Here is a 19,441-nt window from a genome sequence, read left to right as displayed (position 1 = left end):
ACAATGTTATCAAACAAATATACTTTTAATAAAAAATAAATATAATAAATTACAAAAACATAAGGGGCATATTATACAAAAATTGCTTTTTCATTCCAGGTAGCCAAAATGTGCCAACTGTATTTAAAAGAATTTTACATATTTCTTTTAATATTCCAACGAAGCATCTGGTGTGGTTGATGATTCGAGCGCAACTTCTTCGTAATCCCTCTCCAATGCAGCAAGATCATCACGCGCCTCAGCAAACTCACCTTCCTCCATACCTTCTCCAACATACCAGTGAACGAATGCTCGTTTATGGAACATGAGATCAAACTTGTTATTCAATTTTGCCCATGCTTCCTCGATGGCCGTAGTATTAGACAACATTGAAACCGCTCGTTTCACCTAAAAAATTTCAAAAATATTTAACACAGCTTCGAACAGCAACTTTGTTCATCTTTCTTCATAGTCATTCTATGTCACAAGCTGTGATGAAATAATTTTACATAAGAGGTACTCCAATGTATACTTCATCGTTCAATTACTTAATTACTTTTATCATTTACTTCGTCACCTACTGTAATATCAATTAGACGGCATTACAGATAAAAGAAGTGGCATACAAGCGAAGATAACTCTGAAGTCTTTGATATCCATGCATTTGCAAAAGAGATGCAAGCATCAGCCTTCCCGATACTACACAACTTACACAGGACAAGATGAAGCATAAGAATCGTTGTACTCTTTAATTACCGTCTACGGTAACGACGTATTTACGTAATATAAAATAGATACCTTTGCAAGGTCTCCACCAGGAACAACGGTAGGCGGCTGGTAATTGATGCCGACTTTGAAACCAGTCGGACACCAATCAACGAAACGTATGCAACTTTTCCTCTTCATCGCGGCTATCGCTGCATTTACATCTTTAGGCACGACATCACCGCGATACAATAAACAACATGCCATATATTTTCCTTCCCGTGGATCGCATTTCACCATCTGATTCGATGCCTCGAAGCATTCGGATGTTATTTCGGCAACGGACATACCCTCGTGGAAAGCCTTATCAGCGGATACAACTGGGGCGTAAGTGGCTAGAGGGAAATGTATCCTAGGATATGGTACCAAGTTCGTTTGAAATTCGGTCAAGTCCACGTTCAAGGCCCCATCGAATCTCAGAGATGCTGTTATCGAGGACACCACTTGACTGATCAGACGATTTAAATTAGCGTACGAGGGCCGTTCGATTCCGAGTTTTCGTCTACATATATCGTAAATCGCCTCGTTGTCTACCATGAACGCGCAATCCGAATGACCGATAGTGGTGTGAGTCGTAAGGATCGCGTTATAAGGTTCAACGACAGCGGTAGATACCTAAATAGTTGATTACTTTCGTTTAAAACAATCGGATTCCTTAAGTTCGGTAGGTTCATACTTGGGGGGCTGGGTACACGGCAAATTCTAATTTGCTTTTCTTTCCATAGTCGTCTGAAAGTTTCTGCATGAGCAACGAAGTAAATCCCGAGCCGGTACCACCACCGAACGAATGGAACACGAAGAAACCTTGAAGACCGGTGCATTGATCCGTCAGCCTCCGAACTCTATCCATCACGGAGTCTATCACTTCCCTGCCGATGGAATAATGACCCCGAGCATAATTGTTGGCAGCATCCTCCTTCCCGGTAATTAATTGCTCCGGGTGATACAGTTTCTTGTAACAACCGATTCTTACTTCATCTGCAACAGAGTATCTCTTATTATCTTAAGCGTTACAGAGTAATTAGAAATGGCAATTCGTCATTCCCACCGCATTCCACAAGAATGGTAACACCTGTCTCGTTCGCTTTCATATTATCTCCAGAGTAATTTACTTTCTGGCTTTGGAGGATAAGATTAAAAAGCAAGTAGAACGCAAACGAGTCAGGTATTACCATCTTTAGGGGATACCAGAAGAGTGGTAGGGACAATGACTCGTCGAGAATTTCATTTCTACCCCTTTTAAACGATGATCGGCATATTTGTTTATCAGTAAATCATATTAAAAAATACTTAGACTTAGTCTAGATACATTTTAATCTTACTATCAGTAACGCTAGGACCTTGAACGAGATTCTTTTAATTTCTGATCGATTGCGTACACGTTAACGTCACGTGGACGAACGATTCATTCTATGAGTATTTTAGCGGTGGCAGGGTTAAACTAACCAACGACTGTAGGTTCAAGATCAACCATCACCGCACGCGGTACCATCTTCCCAGAACTAGTCTCGTTGAAAAATGTGTTGAAACAATCGTTTGTGCCGGACACTTTGTCTGACGGCATCGTTCCATCCGGTTGGATTCCATGTTCGAGGCAATACAATTCCCAACACGCGTTGCCCATTTGAACGCCTGCCTGGCCTACGTGCATTGATATACACTCGCGCTATATTAAAACATAATTTTCGTTAGTAAACATTTTGATATCTTCAAGGTGAAAACGTAATTACGACGATTACGACGTGTTTTCGCCGTAAAGAAGATTTTATGTTTTGCGACGTAACTTTAAAATAATATTATTTCGCGATTGTTGTATCGAGCGTTAAAGGTTCTCCAGAGGAGAAGAATTGTACGAAGAAAAATTATAAATTTCAGTAAATATATCGTACCATTTTGATAAATTTTTAACTATACGTTGTCTTGAAATATTATTTCAGATTTTCTTGAATCGTGGGACCGAAAAAGTATTTAAAAAAGGATATTGATTAATTTACAAGAAATTTTGGAAGTCGGCCATCCGCTACCTCGAAGAAAAACTGACAATAATTTATTTCAGTTGTCTGGACAACGAAAACGCATAGTAAAAAAACGAGAGAAGAAGAGAAAAAAAATGAAATTCGAATCGAATTTTATTTAGCAGTATACTTACTTGCAGTAATCGTGTAATTTCTGTTATTTATTTTACTTATCTAATTTACACATTTTATATCAGCGATAGCGTTTATCGATTTTAATTTTTAACTCGTTCCTTATGCTCATCTCTTTCGAACGGTTTAATTTTATTGCAATACTTTTTCAAGTACATTTATAGTCTTTTTTTATACATACATGTATAAAAATAAAATCTAGTATTAGTGTTTGCTGTTCAATGTTCAATCCGCTGAATTATAATTCAATTCATTGTACCAGGAATAATGTGTGAATAGCAAATTGTTATGTCTCACTTTATTTCACTTTAGATATAGTTAATTAGTATGTGAACATGTTCCAACACTGCTTAAAAATAGATAGTAAAGTGGATCCGTTAACGTTCGACAAATGTCAACGACCTTGACATTTTAGCATCGAGTATCTTGATGGGAGTAACGTCCAATACATTGAGATCTCTAGGGCCTTATGTAGACGCGTCCAATTGATCATGCGCGTGTTCTCGCACGTGCTATTAGATCATTTCATGGTACATTTTATGATAACAGTCTTGAAACAGGAAAACTCTATCGGCTTGTCGGGAGAGTTCGAGTTGTTACTCGTACCTCTTTGATGATGACACGAAGAGTTATTTTTTTACTAGCATGATTTCGATGCTTCAGCGTGACTCGTGAATTGTTGGAATTTTTCAAACGGTATGATTTACTCTAGCACGAGTGCCCATAGTGTGTGTAAAAGAATCAATCATGGATGCTAGCAAGAAGTATGATAATCCTAATCCAAAGTTGTCAGCAAATTTTTTTAGCAAATTAATATTTTGGTAAGTTTTTAATATCATTTCTGATTATACATTTCAACCAATAATCCTTTTATTCAAACATTTCAAGGTGGTTGAAACCTCTGTTCTGGTATGGAAGGGACCATGATCTTGAACTTAAAGATATATATAATGTTATGCCAAATGATGTTAGCCAACTTCTCGGAGATAAACTTGAGAGGTAAGTGTGAAATAATCTTATGTACGTAAGATTAATATCAATAGAATTTTATTTGTGTTTTCATTGCACTTAGGAATTGGTTCAAAGAGATTAAAGCAGCTGAAGAAGATTATAGAAAGCCCAGGTTTTTTACTGCTTTACGAAAAACATTTGCATGGTCCTTTGCTTATTATGGAGGATGGCAGTTCTTTGTAGCAATTGTATTGAGGTAAGAGTTTCTTTCATATGCATTGGACAATAATAAATAATGCTATCTTAATGTTACAGGGTCCTACAACCGTACGTGCTAGGCCTATTAATTTGGCATTTTGATCCTAGATCTGTATCTACTGCCACTGAAGCATACATTTATGCTTCAGCTGTTGTACTTATGACTTTATGTATAGCTTTCATTACTCATCATTCAAATTTAGGTTTAATGGAAGTTGGAATGAGAGTGAGAGTAGCATGTTCCTCTCTAATGTATAGAAAGGTAATGTAAATCATCTTTTGGAAATTTTTCAATTTATCTAGTATTACATCTGTTTATTTTAGATTTTACGTTTATCAAAATCTTCCACCAATGTTACTACTCCAGGACAGATTATAAATCTATTATCAAATGATGTGGGAAGGTTTGAACAATTGTTTATATCATTGCACTTCATTTGGATTTTACCAATTCAAGGAACTCTTATTGCCTTTATGATTTGGAAAAATGTTGGAGTTGCTGCATTTGCTGGTGTTTTCCTTATAAGCATTCAAACTATACCTCTTCAAGGTACCACATTATTTTCTATCAAGAAATTTTAATAGATAGAAAATGGTGTTAAGTAACTTGATTTTATTACAGGATATATGGGCAAATGGATATCAAAATTGCGATTAAAAATTGCGTTAAGAACCGACGAAAGAGTACGTTTAATGTCGGAAATTATTGCAGGAATTCAAGTTATTAAAATGTATACTTGGGAAGAACCGTTTGAAAAGCTTGTTAGTCTTGTTAGAAGGTTCGTTTCTACGTTTTATGATTAACGGATCGTACATTGTTAAGTATATTTGAATGCTCAATTATGTTTCAGCCGCGAAGTAGACGTTCTCACACTTACATCGTACTTACGAGGTTTTACTTTAGCCACTTTTGTGTTCACCGAACGAACAACATTATATTTTACAATTATGGCGTACGTACTTCTCGGAAATACTATATCCGCTGATAAAGTGTTTTCAATGGCACAGTACTTTAATATTCTTCAACTTACTATGGCTATATTATATCCCATGGCTGTATCAGCTGCTGCAGAGGCTTCTGTATCTATTAAGAGGCTGGAGGTGAGGTATATAATTATTATTATTTAATTTAATCTCCTTCATATTGTACACGTCGGTATTCTTTTTTTCTCAGAAATTTCTCTCGTTGAAAGAAAATAGTAATGTAATTAATTCTTACCAAACCAATGGAAATGGCAGTATTATAATGAAAAATATTACAGCATCTTGGACCGACAGTGCAATTGTAAATACATTACATGACGTTAATGTTCAAATAGAAGCTGGAAAGCTTTATGCTATTGTTGGTTCAGTTGGTGCAGGAAAGGTATCTACGTTCCTTGAGGAATTATATCTCTATAATTAATTATATCAAATCTATCCACTTTTTATGCATGCATATTTCAGAGTTCCTTCCTTCAATTAATTTTAAGAGAGTTACAACAATCTTATGGAGAAATACGGGTAAATGGTAGTGTATCTTATGCTAGTCAAGAAGCGTGGTTATTCGCAGGTACGGTGCGAAATAATATACTTTTCGGACAACCTTACGATAAAGAAAAGTATAACAATATCGTTAAAGTGTGTGCTCTGACTAAAGATTTTCAACAATTTAATTATGGCGATAAAACTTTGGTCGGAGATAGAGGCGCATCGCTTAGCGGCGGGCAACGCGCAAGAATAAATTTGGCTAGGTAAATCCTAATAAAATGAAATTAATTTTACATCGATAATGCTTAAAATTACATGGATAATCTTTGTAACAGGGCTGTGTACAGAAATGCAGATATATATTTATTAGACGATCCATTATCCGCGGTTGATACACACGTAGGTAAACAGTTGTTTAACGAGTGTATTAAAAGTTATCTTCGAGATAAAACAAGAATCCTAGTAACTCATCAAATACAACATCTAAGAAATTGCGATTATATCATTATGTTAAACAACGTGAGTAATTGCAATTGAAATTTTAATTGTATTGTTATTGCTAATGCTGTTACGGTTTTTATTTTAGGGTAAAATTGAATTTCAAGGAACATTCGTAGAACTTCAAGCGAAACGCATAGATTTCTTACATGCACTTTCAGTGGAAGAAAGTAAAGGAGATTCTGAAGCCGTAGAAGCCATAGGAAATAGCACAACTGATGTATCCCTTACTTCCGGTAACGATAGAGATGACGAAGAAGCAGAACCAGAAGAAACAGAGGAATTAATGGCTAAAGGGAACCTTTCTAAGTCACTTTACTGGAGATATTTTAGAGCTGGAGGTTCTGTAATCATGATTTTGTGCTTCTTCTTAACTTTAATTGTGGGGCAGATAGGAAGCAGTGGTTGCGATTATTGGGTTGCTTATTGGTTGGTAGATCTATTATTATTGCTTACATTTAATATAAATCGTGCATATTCTAATATGTCTGTTTTGTTATCAGGACAAAACATGAGGAGATGCGCATAAAAAATGAACATGATAATCATACAGTGCAACTATTTAAAGATAATCTTACAGCTCCACTTGCCTTTACAGACAATACAACTGAACCAATGAACGAAACGTTACCATTTGATATGAATGTTTTTAATAATACAGACTCAGAATTATTAATAGCTTCGGAAAATAAAAGTTTTAACGATAGTGTTCGTAATTTTATTTGACTTGTTTTAAATTTAGAAAATAATGGTTATTCTGACTGTTTTTATGTCTTTTAGGTGTGGGCTATTAATGCGATTTCCACTGATACGACTTATCTCGATTATGAAACTGCTTTGTGGATTTACGGAGGTTTTATCATTGCAAGCATATTGTTTACTTCCATAAGAAACCTCGTATTTTATAAACTGTGTATGAATGCCAGTAAGAATCTTCATAATCTCATGTTTTCGTGCTTACTTAAAGCACCGATGTTATTTTTTGACACACACCCGTCTGGTAAGAATGAAATAAAAAATATACATTAACAATTACCCAAAAATCTGATAATAATATTAAATTTCAGGTCGTATTTTAAATCGTTTTTTCTAAGGATGTTGGAGCTGTAGATGAAGTATTACCGAGAACAATGATAGAGTCTATTCAAATATTTGCCGTAATGGTCGGAATTTTAGCTCAAGTTCTAATTATCAATTGGTGGACACTGTTTCCAATGCTTGTTATGGGTTTCTTATATTGGCAGATACGAAACGTTTACCTTAAAAGTGCACAAACTATGAAACGTTATGAAGGAACTAGTACGAGTTTTTTATTAGTAATTTATTAAGTCAGTCAGTATACTTTTGATGCAACATCGTTAACAATTCTTTAAATTTTTAGCAAAAAGTCCTGTATTTTCTCATGTAAGCTCCTCGTTACTGGGGCTGACGACAATTCGTTCTGCTGGTGCGCAAGACATGGTTTCTAAAGAGTTCGATGTCCATCAAGATCTTCATACTAGTGCCTATTATTTAACTCTAGTAACAGGTGTTGCTTTGGATTTGCATTAGATATGGTCTCTATTTGTTTTATTGCTTTCATTACGTATAGCTTCATCATATTTGACAATGGTAATTTATTATTTGATAACGTCAGTAGCATGAATCACTTTGTGTAATTGATATACATATGTATATATGCATATCTTTAGAAAATACATTCGCCGGAAACGTGGGTCTAGCCTTATCGCAAGTGTTAATTCTATGTGGAATGCTTCAACACGGAATGCGTCAAACCGCTGAAACAATTGCACAAATGACTAGCGTAGAACGAATTTTACAATTTACACAACTCGAAAAAGAGGGACCATTTGAAAGTGAACCAAACAAGAAACCGTCCGCACAGTGGCCTTTCGATGGAGGAATTATTTTTGATCATGTATATTTACGTTACGAAGATTCAATGCCCCCGGTTCTCAAAGACTTATGTTTTGTTATAAAACCAAGTGAAAAGGTAATTTTTCATTACTTCTTCGCATAATAAACATGTCATATGCTGATATTAATTGACAAATGTTTTTTTTTTTATTTTTTCAGATAGGAATAGTTGGTCGTACCGGTGCTGGTAAGACCTCTTTAATATCAGCTTTGTTTCGTTTAGCGAAACTGGAGGGTGCTATTTACATAGATAATTTGGATACAAAAGAAATAGGTCTTCATGAATTGCGAAAGAAAATCTCTATTATCCCCCAAGAACCTATTTTATTTTCAGCAACACTTCGAGATAATCTCGATCCATTTCATAATTTCGATGATGCTACTATTTGGGCTGCGCTCGATGATGTAGAACTAAAGTCATCAATTTCCTCCCTGGATTATTACGTTGACCAAGGAGGAGTTAACTTCAGTGTAGGACAAAGACAATTGATTTGTCTAGCACGTGCAATTTTAAGAAATAATAAATTCTTCTCCTCGATGAGGCTACGGCTAACGTAGATCCATCGACAGATGCTTTAATACAAAGGACTATACGACAAAAGTTCAAGAATTGCACAGTATTAACTATAGCACATAGATTGAACACGATAATGGATAGCGACACAGTATTAGTTATGGATCATGGACAAGCAGTTGAATTTGATCATCCATATATTTTACTTAAAAATGAATCAGGTCATTTTACCAGCATGGTCAAAGAAACTGGAAGAACAATGTCCGAACAGCTTAAAAATATTGCAAAAGAGGTATATTCAATTTTCTTTTACTCGTGATTGCTATGCTTGCAAAAATTCATTGTAATTTCACAAATCGTTATTATGTTTTAGGCTTATAATAACGTTTCAAACAATACAGAACCGCAATTACCGTCACCAACCATCAATGGTAATACGATTTTTAAAGAAGATTAAAGGAGCATAAATATATGCTTATAAAGGTTTGTAGAATATTATAGAAAATCATGCAACGTTCGTACTTTTTTATGTACTTATTTAATTATTTTAAAAGGCAGTGTACACGTATCTTTGTAATTACAGACTTTAAAATAATCTTTAGAATGTAGGTAGAATCATTGTAAAATCAGATACTTAATTTTGTAATGTTTTTTGAAAATCTTAATATATGAGCTTAGATCTCATGTAACTTTGACACTTACCAATATTGTTCCTATTAAATCAATATAGATTTATTATATAACATGACATAGTGGCAGTAATATAATGAAATATTTTTTTTATGTCAACATTAGTCCATTTGCAAAGAATCAAATGTTAAAGATTATTGTACCTTGTATAGTAATATTTTGATATTCTTTGAACATTGTGTATCACAAAACATATTTTGTATATTCTGCTTTAATGTTCCAACACACATGATTTTATAAACAATATTGTACAATGTTCAAAAGATTATTATATTAAATATTGTATAAATGTAATATATGATTATTTAGTTTCTTTTTTAATAATAGTACTTAAAAATCTTCCAAAACTTCTATTATAATTTATTTTTAATAATCTAACTTTATATAAATATCTCCTAGAAAAGTATCAGTCTTATATATTTCATTTAACAAACTTTATTGACCACTGTTTTTATAAAAAATGTAAGTTTGTTTGATTTCTGTTATAAAATATTCCTTGTGAAATATTAATGTATGCAAGAAATTATATTAATTGAACAGCTCCACTTTAACTAAATCTGCAACAGCTTTATATGGTACAATGTGTGCAGAACCTGGTTCAAAATTTATTTCTTCATCTAATGATCCAGGTAGTACAACTCCATTAATTCTATCATTAGACTGTAAAAATATATATGCATGCATATTAGGTTTCACAATTAACTGCTCCTTTTCAAATCCTTGAAAATTTCCAGGCATGTGACTCAAAGCAGTGGCTTTAAAAAGTGTTTCAATGCTTGCAAGATAGTCTTTTGCAAACTGAAGCTCCGCAGAAGTTAGATAACAATCTTCCAAAGATCTATCAGCTTCTTGGGAAAGTATGTGAATAACATATTTTTCAATTTTTTCTAATCGAGTCCTAAGGTAGCTAGATACCAAAAATCTAATCCTGTCTAACTCCATCATGTGAATCATTAATCTTAGGTCCCCTTTTTCTAACCTCTTCATGTTTTCCTCCATGTGGGTGATTTGTTGCAACATACAGTCAACTAACTCAGACTGATGAGGTAAAATCTCAGGTGCAAATTTCTCATTCAACCAGGCTTTTTCTATCGCCAATAAAACACCCTGAGCGGTAAATTCTTTTTCTTCCACTTCGTCGTCCTCTGTATTTGTCATCGATTTCGACTCACTTTCCATATTTCACACCACCGTAGCCAAAAATAAGGCAAATATGGCCGGTATTAATAAAGGGAGAGGAGGAGGAGCACAACGGTTAGCTCCAATTAAAATAGATTAGGGAAGATGGGAGAAGATATTATTGTTTGTGTACCAGGTAAATTTATTATGAATGAAATAACTTGACATTAAAGTCAAAAATAAGCTTTATTTCTTTTCTTTCATTAGGTCAAAGATTATGTGTTTCTGATAAGGTTAACATAGCTGGCTCTGGAACATATGAACAACAAGGTTATATTTACTCTAAACTTGCAGGCATAGTTAAACTAATACAAGAGGAAAATGTATGAAAATATATTACTAAGATAATTCAAAATATTATTATAGAACAATTAGTTATATAACTAATGTTATATTTCAGACTAGAACTATAGAAGTCCATGGAATAACAGAACAGAGCACTGTTCCAGCACCAGGTGACATTGTAACTGCTATGGTTACAGTTGTTAATCAGAGATTTTGTAAATGTAGTATAAAATGCATAGGTGACATTGTATTGACAAGACCTTACAGAGGGATTCTAAGAAAAGAAGATGTACGTGCATTAGATAAGAGCAATATTCAAATGTACAAGTCTTTCAGACCTGGGGATATTATTCTTGCAAGAGTTGTATCCTTTCATAATTTTCTGTCTATTTTGGTGCAAACATATTATCTTGTGTAAGATATAATTTCCAATACAGAGTTGTTAGATGCCAATGACAGAAGCGCATACTTATCAATTAAGTACAGCAGAAAATGAATTAGGTGTAGTTATAGCACACAGTGAAGAAGGTTAGTAATCTAAACTATAATTTGTTTCCATTTAGCTAATAATTATTATTTTACAGGTGTAGCCATGATACCTATAAGCTGGACACAAATGCAGTGTCCTAAAACGTTACGTAAGGAATTTAGGAAAGTAGCAAAAATTATTCCAGAACACGTCGCTGGAGAACGATAATTACTATGTATATATATACTTATCAAAAATAAAATTATATAAAAATATTTTATAATTTAGAATAATAAGTAAGGACGAAATATCTATTTTATTGAATATGTAATAAATATTTTTTAGTGCATTCATACATTATATATAACATAATTGAAAGGTGTTATTTTTTATTAGAACATTTGTCAGATTCAAGGAAAAGACATGAAAGCATCTTATGATTAACCGCTCGCCAGTAATTCTCAACCCGAATATGATAAAACAGTTTCAAATAATTACACCATAAGTTTAAAACGTTTGGCAATTAAAAATGACCGATGAACGTAATTTTCGTTCATCTTATTACGAAAAGGTAAATACTTTTAGATCCAAATTTATTTTAATGTATGTAACATAACCAAAAAACGAGTTTTATGAATAACACTGAATAATTATATGATTTAACAGGTGGGATTTCGTAGTGTCGAAGAGAAAAAATCTTTAGAAATACTACTTAAAGAACGTCCTTTTGATAAAGCAAAACTGAAACAATTTTGCTTACGATTTACAGTCCCTGTTATATATAGAAATTTTCTATGGAAAATATTACTGGATGTGATACCAGTTTATGTAGACAGTCATAAATTTATAATGAATCAAAGAAAAGCTGAATTTCAGGACCTGCAGAAGGCATTAAAAGTTACCAAGATTTGGATGATTGCACAAAACCTTATTTAATGTTTCTAACTATGTGGTTATTGCGTACTAGAAGAGCAAAGCTTGATATAAATACTCAATTAGAAATGCCTTTACATAGGTCTTGCTTTATTTCAAAATCCTATGTAATATAATTTATTGGATCATTGTATTTTTCAACTGTGATATTCATTTTAGAGCTATGTGTAGAATGGCTGAAACTTTATGGCACATTGTTGACATTGATTCTCCAGAGGAAAAGCTTGTAGACACATATTGGATATTATGTGGACTCTTAGATCAAGTACAAAAATTTCAGAAGGAAGTGAGCAGATTACAAGAATGTACTTGTACATTGTTGGAAAGAGAAGATCCAGAACTGTACAAACATCTTGTCAAAATTGAAGCACTTCATAATATTCCATATGATCTTTGGTTTTGTTCATGTTTTGCAGGAACAATATCTGATGGTTCTATAGCAAAGTACGTGTATTAATCTGAATACAAAGAAATGAAATGATTATGTATTATTTGTGCATTTACTTCTAGAATTTGGGATAAAATAGCTGTGGGAGCATATAGAATTTTAATCTTTGTCACTGTAGTAACTCTCACAACTTTAAGACGACTTTTATTGAGATGTGAGAACATAGATGGTATCCTAAATACTATTTCTAATGTACGAAAATATCTATTTATATTTGGTTGTACTTGAGAAACGAATTAAGCAATCAATTTTGTATAAATATTTGTATTCTAGATAACAGAAGAAACTTCAGAAGTAATTGTCAACAAAGCAATTGAATCTTGGCAACAAAGTGGTTCAACATTAACAACTATTTCATAAATTGTTTAAAAACTACCATATTTAGCAGGAAACAATTCTGATTGTAACCACTGTGCTATAATCTGTAATTAAATTATTAAACACAATTTAAATAAAAGATCTTCAAATAGATGTTGAAAATTCATAAAAATTTTTATATTTTAATGAATTTTGTGGTTGTGTTACCAGATATAATTTTTTATAAAAGGTAAGGATCCATTTTTAAAACAAAACTTGTATTTTAAAAATAATTATTTATTAATGTATCTTTCATACATTGTACATATACAATTACTTACTTTATGTTAAGTCTTAAACTGGACTTTATTTTTAATATTGTGATTTTTCAGTTGTTTTCTTTCTTTGCAATAATATATTACAACAGTGTTGATGTATTTTAATGTATAAGAGCAAGTTTTCTCAAATCAAGCAGTAAACATAAAATCGTTATAATTTACATCAGTATTCTCCAAGAAATCTGATATAAACAATAGATCTCCGAAGATTCATATTGCATTATTTATCGTAATAAAATAATCATGTTATATACTTCTATATTGTGCAATTGTAGCGGAATTTCATTCCACAATTTACCTTAACGATAATATGAAAATAATATTAAATTTCGATATGCATAGCACTTATTATATCAGAGTAATTCCAAACAATGGAATAGTAATAATAGATTATAAACTTTTTTAGTCTTTATAAATGAAACAATATGCAGTGATTTATATACATTTCTTGTAATTTAAAAAATATTAAGATTCTTGGAGAAAATATGAGATCATACAAAATTTTATTTCTTGCTCACGCATTGCACCATGTTTCATGGGTTTCTGTTACTTCCTAATATTACAACTTTGAATAGAATTTCTGCTACTATTCATTCTTTGGTTTTCTTTTTTTTTTTAATTGGATTTGAGCATCCTCTTTTGTCTCTTAATTATTTCGTAACAAATGACGATAATAATTTCATGTACGTTGACAAAAAATGATTGTATATACTTGTGTAAAATAATTGTTAGCAATGTGCAGTGATTCTAACAGAACTGATTCCTAAATAATTTAGCAGATTTCAAATTCAAATAGTCATTAGGCTATGGCAATGCACATACAGTTCTGCGGACGCTAACTCTTTCAAAATACAAGTAAAATGCACGAACACACTACACTATTGTTGTATCTTCTTAACATCAATGACTCCAATTTATAACATGCACATTTTAACGTTTGTGGGGAGGACACGGTATAAGCGTTCAATCAATAATATTGATAACATTCTGGATCAGAATTTACCACTGTCTTTAAATGGCAAAGAATAATTTCATATAAATTGTGTTCTTTCTGAGTAAGGCCATTGCATTCATTCTGTTGACATCTAATTATTAAAATAAATATTTATGCCAAAAGAAAAAGGAAAATAGTTAATGTACTTTACAAACAACAGCTAATTCTTGCTAAGTATTATATATCAATGGAAACTTATTTTCTATTCTAGTTATGCAAAGTTCATTTACAACGTCTTTGTTCATTCTTTTGCAATTATTACACTCTTCTTTTGTATTCTTCTCTCTAATTTAAAGGTATATTTAAAACAAAGGAATGCATGAAAAATGAAACAAAATATATTGACAAATAAATAAAATTTTTTTTCGTATGAGACAATTCACAAAAATATCATAGAAAATATCCTAATTTAAAGTTCTAAGATATGAGTGGTCAAAATAACAAGTGCTTTTGCGCGATTCTACTAAGCGATAGGTGACATACATGATAAAGAAAAAGAATTCATTAGTTTGTTTGTAATAAGTCTAGTAAAATACTGGTTATAACTTTCATTCGTTTCACTCTTTTACAATACTGGCAAGCTACACAAACCAGGAGTCACTGATAAATAATTTAAAATATCCAGTGCTTGATTCAGTACAAGATAATTTTAAGAATTTCATTTCTTTATATAACAAAACACTCTAAACAAATTAAATTCAATAATTATAGTTCAACCGAAATATCAAGGAACAAGCACTGTTCGTAAAAACGTGTCTCATAATCTAGATATTAAACTAAATCCTAGATCAACTTCAATATTGACTTAAAGACATAATATACTACAGTATAGACAGTTCTCTTAATGTCCTTGTAAATGTGCACTTGATAGTAACCGTTTCTTTTAACTATAGAGTTTCATCACTGGGTAAGGATACGTGACCCTCTTTATTTACTGTGGCTTGTCTTAATTTTTCATAATAGCTATAGAGCAGCAGAGTTGCAATTATCGACTAGAGGTGATAACGGTCCTATTTTTCCTTTTCCACTTCCCAATTTGTCTCCTTCATAATGTACATCCAAGGATAAACCTTAAATTGTAGTTACATTTAATATAAAGCGTATGCGTGAGTACGTGTGTGCGTGCTTAGCATATGTGTGTAACATATAATAATTAAATTTTAATTAAATTATATATATGTTATATAAACATAGATGTATTTTATATAAATAATTAAAATAATTATTTCTTAAGAAATTTACATGCAGTAATTCTGTTTCAGGTAATAGATTAAAATAAAACCCACCACCGAAAATACATCTGAATTTTAATATAACTAGCAACCTTTAACGTACATTTCTGATATGCGTATTTACCGGAGGGCCTCCGGGAGGTGGATGGATGATGTAATGGACCTGTTGGCATTGTGTTTGATTCTGGTATAAATGCAGCTACTAGTAATGCACATATCACAAGTAATGCACCAAACACAAATGGTGGTCCTGGTACAAGCTAAAAAAAAAAAAAGGTACATCTCACATACATTTATATACAAATTTTTAATTTCAAAAATATTTATCTTATAATTCAACTTACCTGGGTAACTATTTGTGGCATGATGTCAAGATGTTGCGTTGGCAGTTCCTGTTTTATTATTTTCATCTAAAGGAGATGGCTTTGCGGGAAGGGATGGTGAATTATCGTGAGATCAACACGAAAGAGATAAAATATTACTCCAACATAGCTGGTCCAAGACCATTGCATAATCCACGCATTCCAGTTACCATGCCTTGTACCAAGCCTGCTTATCAGCATCAGAATGCATGGATATGAATGCAGATATTGCAGGGATATGTAATACTTGACACAGAAGCAAGCACTCCAGCTGCCCACATCATCCTTGAAATTATAATAATAATTTAATAAGATATAATTTATTATTTCTTTGGATCAGAAAAGAAATAATAACATTACCACGTTTGCGAACCGAAGCCAAACCACATAAGTTGTAACATTTCAAATAAGAGACCTAACATTATAGTATGTTTACTGCCAAGTGTCCTTATCAAAGGACCCAAAACACTTTGAGCTCCAACACTTAAAATTCCTACTACAGCAATAAAAATTGCTACCATCAAAGCAGTAAATCCCATAACTTTAGTCAAATAGACAAATATACAACTATACTGTCCCTGCTTCAGGAAGATAGCTCAGGAAACAGTAATACACAACATTAAGATAGTATGATCTTTGCCAACCTAAATATTTAATATTCTATAATTAACGTTTACATATTTTATATAAAAGTGAACTTTATGCCACAGTTTAAAATAGAACACAAGAATTCTGATAATCAATGAGTCTATCTATTTTAAGAGATAAACCAGCTAATTTGGATGGATTTCAAATACATTCTCTTTATATGTTACCTTCCCAAGATAAGCAAAAGGATCTGCCTGTTCCCAAGATATAGGTGCTGGTGGACGAGCTTTTTCAGGCAAACTTTCAGGTACAGCCACTAATATAAAAAACACATCCAGCACCGCAATAGCAGACGCTAATGCAACTACAAGATTTTCTCCATACAATTTCATGATGTAATCTCCTAATGCTGGACTTATTACCATACTTGCCAGCAAAAGTTGCTGAAACCTGACAAAATAAATATTTCAGAATTAAATACTCTTCCTTCAATATCTTGTTTTCATACATCTAATGATAATATACTTACCATACCATATGCTGCAGATCTTTGATGTTCTTCGGTAACATCGGCAACATATGCAAACACCACTGAAATGTGCAAGCAAATACACCACTGATGGAGATCATCGCAAAGAACCACCATGTGTTAATGCTCATTAGAGGAATTGGCGCACATGTGAAGGCTACAGTGATAAGGAGAAAGAATTTTCGACCCCACACATCAGACAAAGCACCGATCAATGGTGCGGAAAGAAACGACAAGATTCCTTTAATACCCATTATCAAACCATTCATCAGGAACGTATGATTTGGAAATGTAATATTTAATACAGAGATAACAGGCATGGTTAATAAACCCCATGCAAAAAATTCCAAAAATATTACAACCAGAGCATGGTACACACTTGCCTCGCCGATACCGGAACTCTGTAAAAGAAAATGAAGAATCATATAAATTATCCAATTTGAACTGCTAATACATTTCATAAGCAGCCATGATATCTATCTGTTAAACCCAACAAATATGAAACAAAGGAAGATAATTTATGTACTATAACATTTTCTCAATTTATCAATAACTATAAGCGCTTTGCAAATTGTGACAGCTGACCTTAAGATGCCTGTAGCATTGCTGAGCAAATGTAAGAGGAGGTGTGAGTTTAGCAATAGCATGTTCTTGGGCTGTTGTGAATTTCAGAACAGGAAGGGCCCAGGCCCTCTGCTCCCCCTGTTGCCCCAGGGGGCATGACCCCTAATGAAGTGCTACTATATATATTTCTTTCCATATTATGATTCTATCAATTTATCAGTTGTTCAGATCCATATAATACTGTAACGAATAACCTTGACTTAGCATTATGTCAATTGCACATTTTCAAATGTTCAATCTAATCTTCATTAATAGTTATTTGTTACATTACTGTACTTTATTAATTATATTTATGTAGTAACTCCAATTTCAAAAGCTCTATATCCCTTTTGCTTTTGATAAATACGTTCTCTCAATATATTTAAGCTTTACATCTGTGTCTATTTCTCATTGTATCTTGCATATCAATTTGTCTAATGAAATATAATTTGTATAGAGTATAATATTTTCAACTACATACATATAACTGAATTAGTAATTGCAACAAGCTTCCTTTTTATTGCTGTAATATTAATCCTTTGTCATTTGTGCTTTATCAAAATATCGGATACTAGATAAAGTTTGTGAGATACAATTTGTGAATACAAAAGATATTCAGCACTATAGAAAAATTGACTAACTTATTTAGTAAATATGGTACCATGTCACCAGTAAGTACCATTATATATGAATAATTTTACAAATTTTTCTATCGTAATTACTTTTTTTCGCATCTCTTTTCTCATTGGAACAAAATACAGCTGCCTTCTATGTCTTCCTTTTTACATTTCTCAGCAATATAAGTACAAAAGAGTTTGCGCTATACTCATACTATCAAACAAAATATATAGACATGATCATCTTAAAAATATACTTTTCTGTCATGTATATAGACTTTTAGAACAGTCTAAAGTCTTCATTGCATACTGTAATTCTTGTAACTTTCAAAGACACTTTTGTGTTTACAAAGCACTACATTATCCACAATTTCAGGCTTAAAAAACTGAAGAATTCGTTTTCTTCTTTTATGTAGTGTCATTTGAATACTTTTCATTCAATAATTTTTCCTTTCTCAACGATACTCGTTACATCTGTCGAACATTATTCTACTTGTTGTCTTTGCCAGCAATTTTACGAAGAGATTCGAGCAGCAGAATTTTATAAAAAATATTATTTTAGCGTAATGTCAGGTATGTCTTGTATACGATCACAAGAAATGGTTTTTGAAATTCTTTGTAAAATTCGTGCGTCAAGCGGTTATATAAGAAAGTGATACGATCCGGTAGCAAAAATGATATCGGGTGGAGTGATTTGTCTCGTTTTTTACATTTCTCGCTGTCATAACTTATTGTCAACACCTGTTGTTATAATTTTCAAGCACATTTATTCGTCACTTTTATCAATTTCAGAATCCCATACTTTCGTCCTATTCGCCAGGAATTACAAGAATTTTTAAACGAAAAATCCGAATCACTGCATTGCAACTCTAACATCAAACCCCCCCACCCCACTTTTTCCATATAAACTATAGTTGTTTTCATCATAACTTTGATAGGAATCTAACCTAAAAAACCTAGTAAAAACATAAATCATTTTGTTCATTGTTTGTCTATAATGATTCATTTTTAACGTAATGATTCTGACACACTGAGAATATCAAATTTATGCTCCATATTCATTCGGTAATCAGAATGCTTGTTTCTTATCACTACACGTTGTTGGCATCTGATCAATATGCGCACGTACGATATATTCGAAGGATCTATATACATATACAATGTTACTGTAATAAAAAGTACTAATATGCCAATATGTTATGCCAATAAAGTCCGAAACATTTTGATGAACGAGGTAAAAAAATATATGTATGTATTCTTACACGTGTACAGCTCATATTTTTCCAGATAAGAGATAATCATAATGATAAAGTTCAGTCGAATGCTTTCAATATTTTTAAAGCTCGGTTATTATATCTAACAATACTTAAAGTATTAA

The 19,441-nt window shown here is 32.4% G+C and overlaps 5 protein-coding genes and 1 pseudogene across 8 annotated transcripts; 3 read left to right on the top strand and 3 right to left on the bottom strand.

The window, feature by feature from the left end:
- Positions 1 to 6: 6 nt before the first annotated feature.
- LOC114873037 (tubulin alpha chain-like) lies at positions 7 to 3,288 on the bottom strand. 3 transcript variants are annotated; one of them, XM_029180883.2, is made up of 5 exons: positions 2,894 to 3,288; positions 2,191 to 2,410; positions 1,421 to 1,722; positions 778 to 1,359; positions 7 to 387 (listed from the first exon to the last, which is right to left on the bottom strand). In XM_029180883.2, exons 2-5 carry the CDS (start codon positions 2,393 to 2,395, stop codon positions 148 to 150), a joined length of 1,329 nt encoding a protein of 442 aa, XP_029036716.1. In that variant the 5' UTR covers positions 2,396 to 2,410; positions 2,894 to 3,288; the 3' UTR covers positions 7 to 147. The 3 variants fall into 3 exon arrangements, with proteins under 3 accessions (XP_029036716.1, XP_046143092.1, XP_029036717.1); XM_046287136.1 differs by lacking the exon at positions 2,894 to 3,288 and having other exon boundaries at positions 2,191 to 2,587; XM_029180884.2 differs by lacking the exons at positions 2,191 to 2,410; positions 2,894 to 3,288 and adding an exon at positions 1,793 to 1,969.
- Positions 3,289 to 3,450: 162 nt separating this feature from the next.
- On the top strand, positions 3,451 to 9,483 carry LOC114873026 (annotated as a pseudogene).
- LOC114873047 (DNA replication complex GINS protein SLD5) lies at positions 9,019 to 10,460 on the bottom strand. Its single transcript, XM_029180898.2, has one exon. It carries the CDS (start codon positions 10,366 to 10,368, stop codon positions 9,718 to 9,720), a length of 651 nt encoding a protein of 216 aa, XP_029036731.2. The 5' UTR covers positions 10,369 to 10,460; the 3' UTR covers positions 9,019 to 9,717.
- On the top strand, positions 10,373 to 11,606 carry LOC114873048 (exosome complex component CSL4). Of its 2 annotated transcripts, XM_029180900.2 has the most exons (6): positions 10,373 to 10,504; positions 10,576 to 10,691; positions 10,769 to 11,017; positions 11,100 to 11,181; positions 11,238 to 11,357; positions 11,519 to 11,606. In XM_029180900.2, exons 1-5 carry the CDS (start codon positions 10,474 to 10,476, stop codon positions 11,348 to 11,350), a joined length of 591 nt encoding a protein of 196 aa, XP_029036733.1. In that variant the 5' UTR covers positions 10,373 to 10,473; the 3' UTR covers positions 11,351 to 11,357; positions 11,519 to 11,606. The 2 variants fall into 2 exon arrangements, with proteins under 2 accessions (XP_029036733.1, XP_029036732.1); XM_029180899.2 differs by lacking the exon at positions 11,519 to 11,606 and having other exon boundaries at positions 11,238 to 11,395.
- On the top strand, positions 11,601 to 12,974 carry LOC114873046 (TBC1 domain family member 7). Its single transcript, XM_029180897.2, is given in 6 exon segments — positions 11,601 to 11,693; positions 11,789 to 12,026; positions 12,029 to 12,137; positions 12,215 to 12,499; positions 12,566 to 12,695; positions 12,777 to 12,974. Coding segments are annotated over 6 exon segments (891 nt in total). The 5' UTR covers positions 11,601 to 11,651; the 3' UTR covers positions 12,864 to 12,974.
- Positions 12,975 to 13,079: 105 nt separating this feature from the next.
- LOC114873032 (hippocampus abundant transcript 1 protein) lies at positions 13,080 to 18,823 on the bottom strand. Its single transcript, XM_046287039.1, is given in 16 exon segments — positions 13,080 to 15,202; positions 15,468 to 15,624; positions 15,709 to 15,747; positions 15,749 to 15,816; positions 15,819 to 15,851; positions 15,854 to 15,916; positions 15,919 to 15,961; positions 15,963 to 16,011; positions 16,087 to 16,370; positions 16,542 to 16,745; positions 16,747 to 16,764; positions 16,844 to 16,908; positions 16,911 to 17,244; positions 17,429 to 17,497; positions 17,499 to 17,647; positions 18,169 to 18,823. Coding segments are annotated over 15 exon segments (1,638 nt in total). The 5' UTR covers positions 17,604 to 17,647; positions 18,169 to 18,823; the 3' UTR covers positions 13,080 to 15,095.
- Between the last annotated feature and the right edge of the window lie 618 nt (positions 18,824 to 19,441).

This window comes from Osmia bicornis, chromosome 9 (genome assembly GCF_907164935.1).
Source record: "Osmia bicornis bicornis chromosome 9, iOsmBic2.1, whole genome shotgun sequence".
Classification (NCBI taxonomy): domain Eukaryota; kingdom Metazoa; phylum Arthropoda; class Insecta; order Hymenoptera; family Megachilidae; genus Osmia; species Osmia bicornis.
This window is presented reverse-complemented; position numbering and strand designations above follow the sequence as displayed.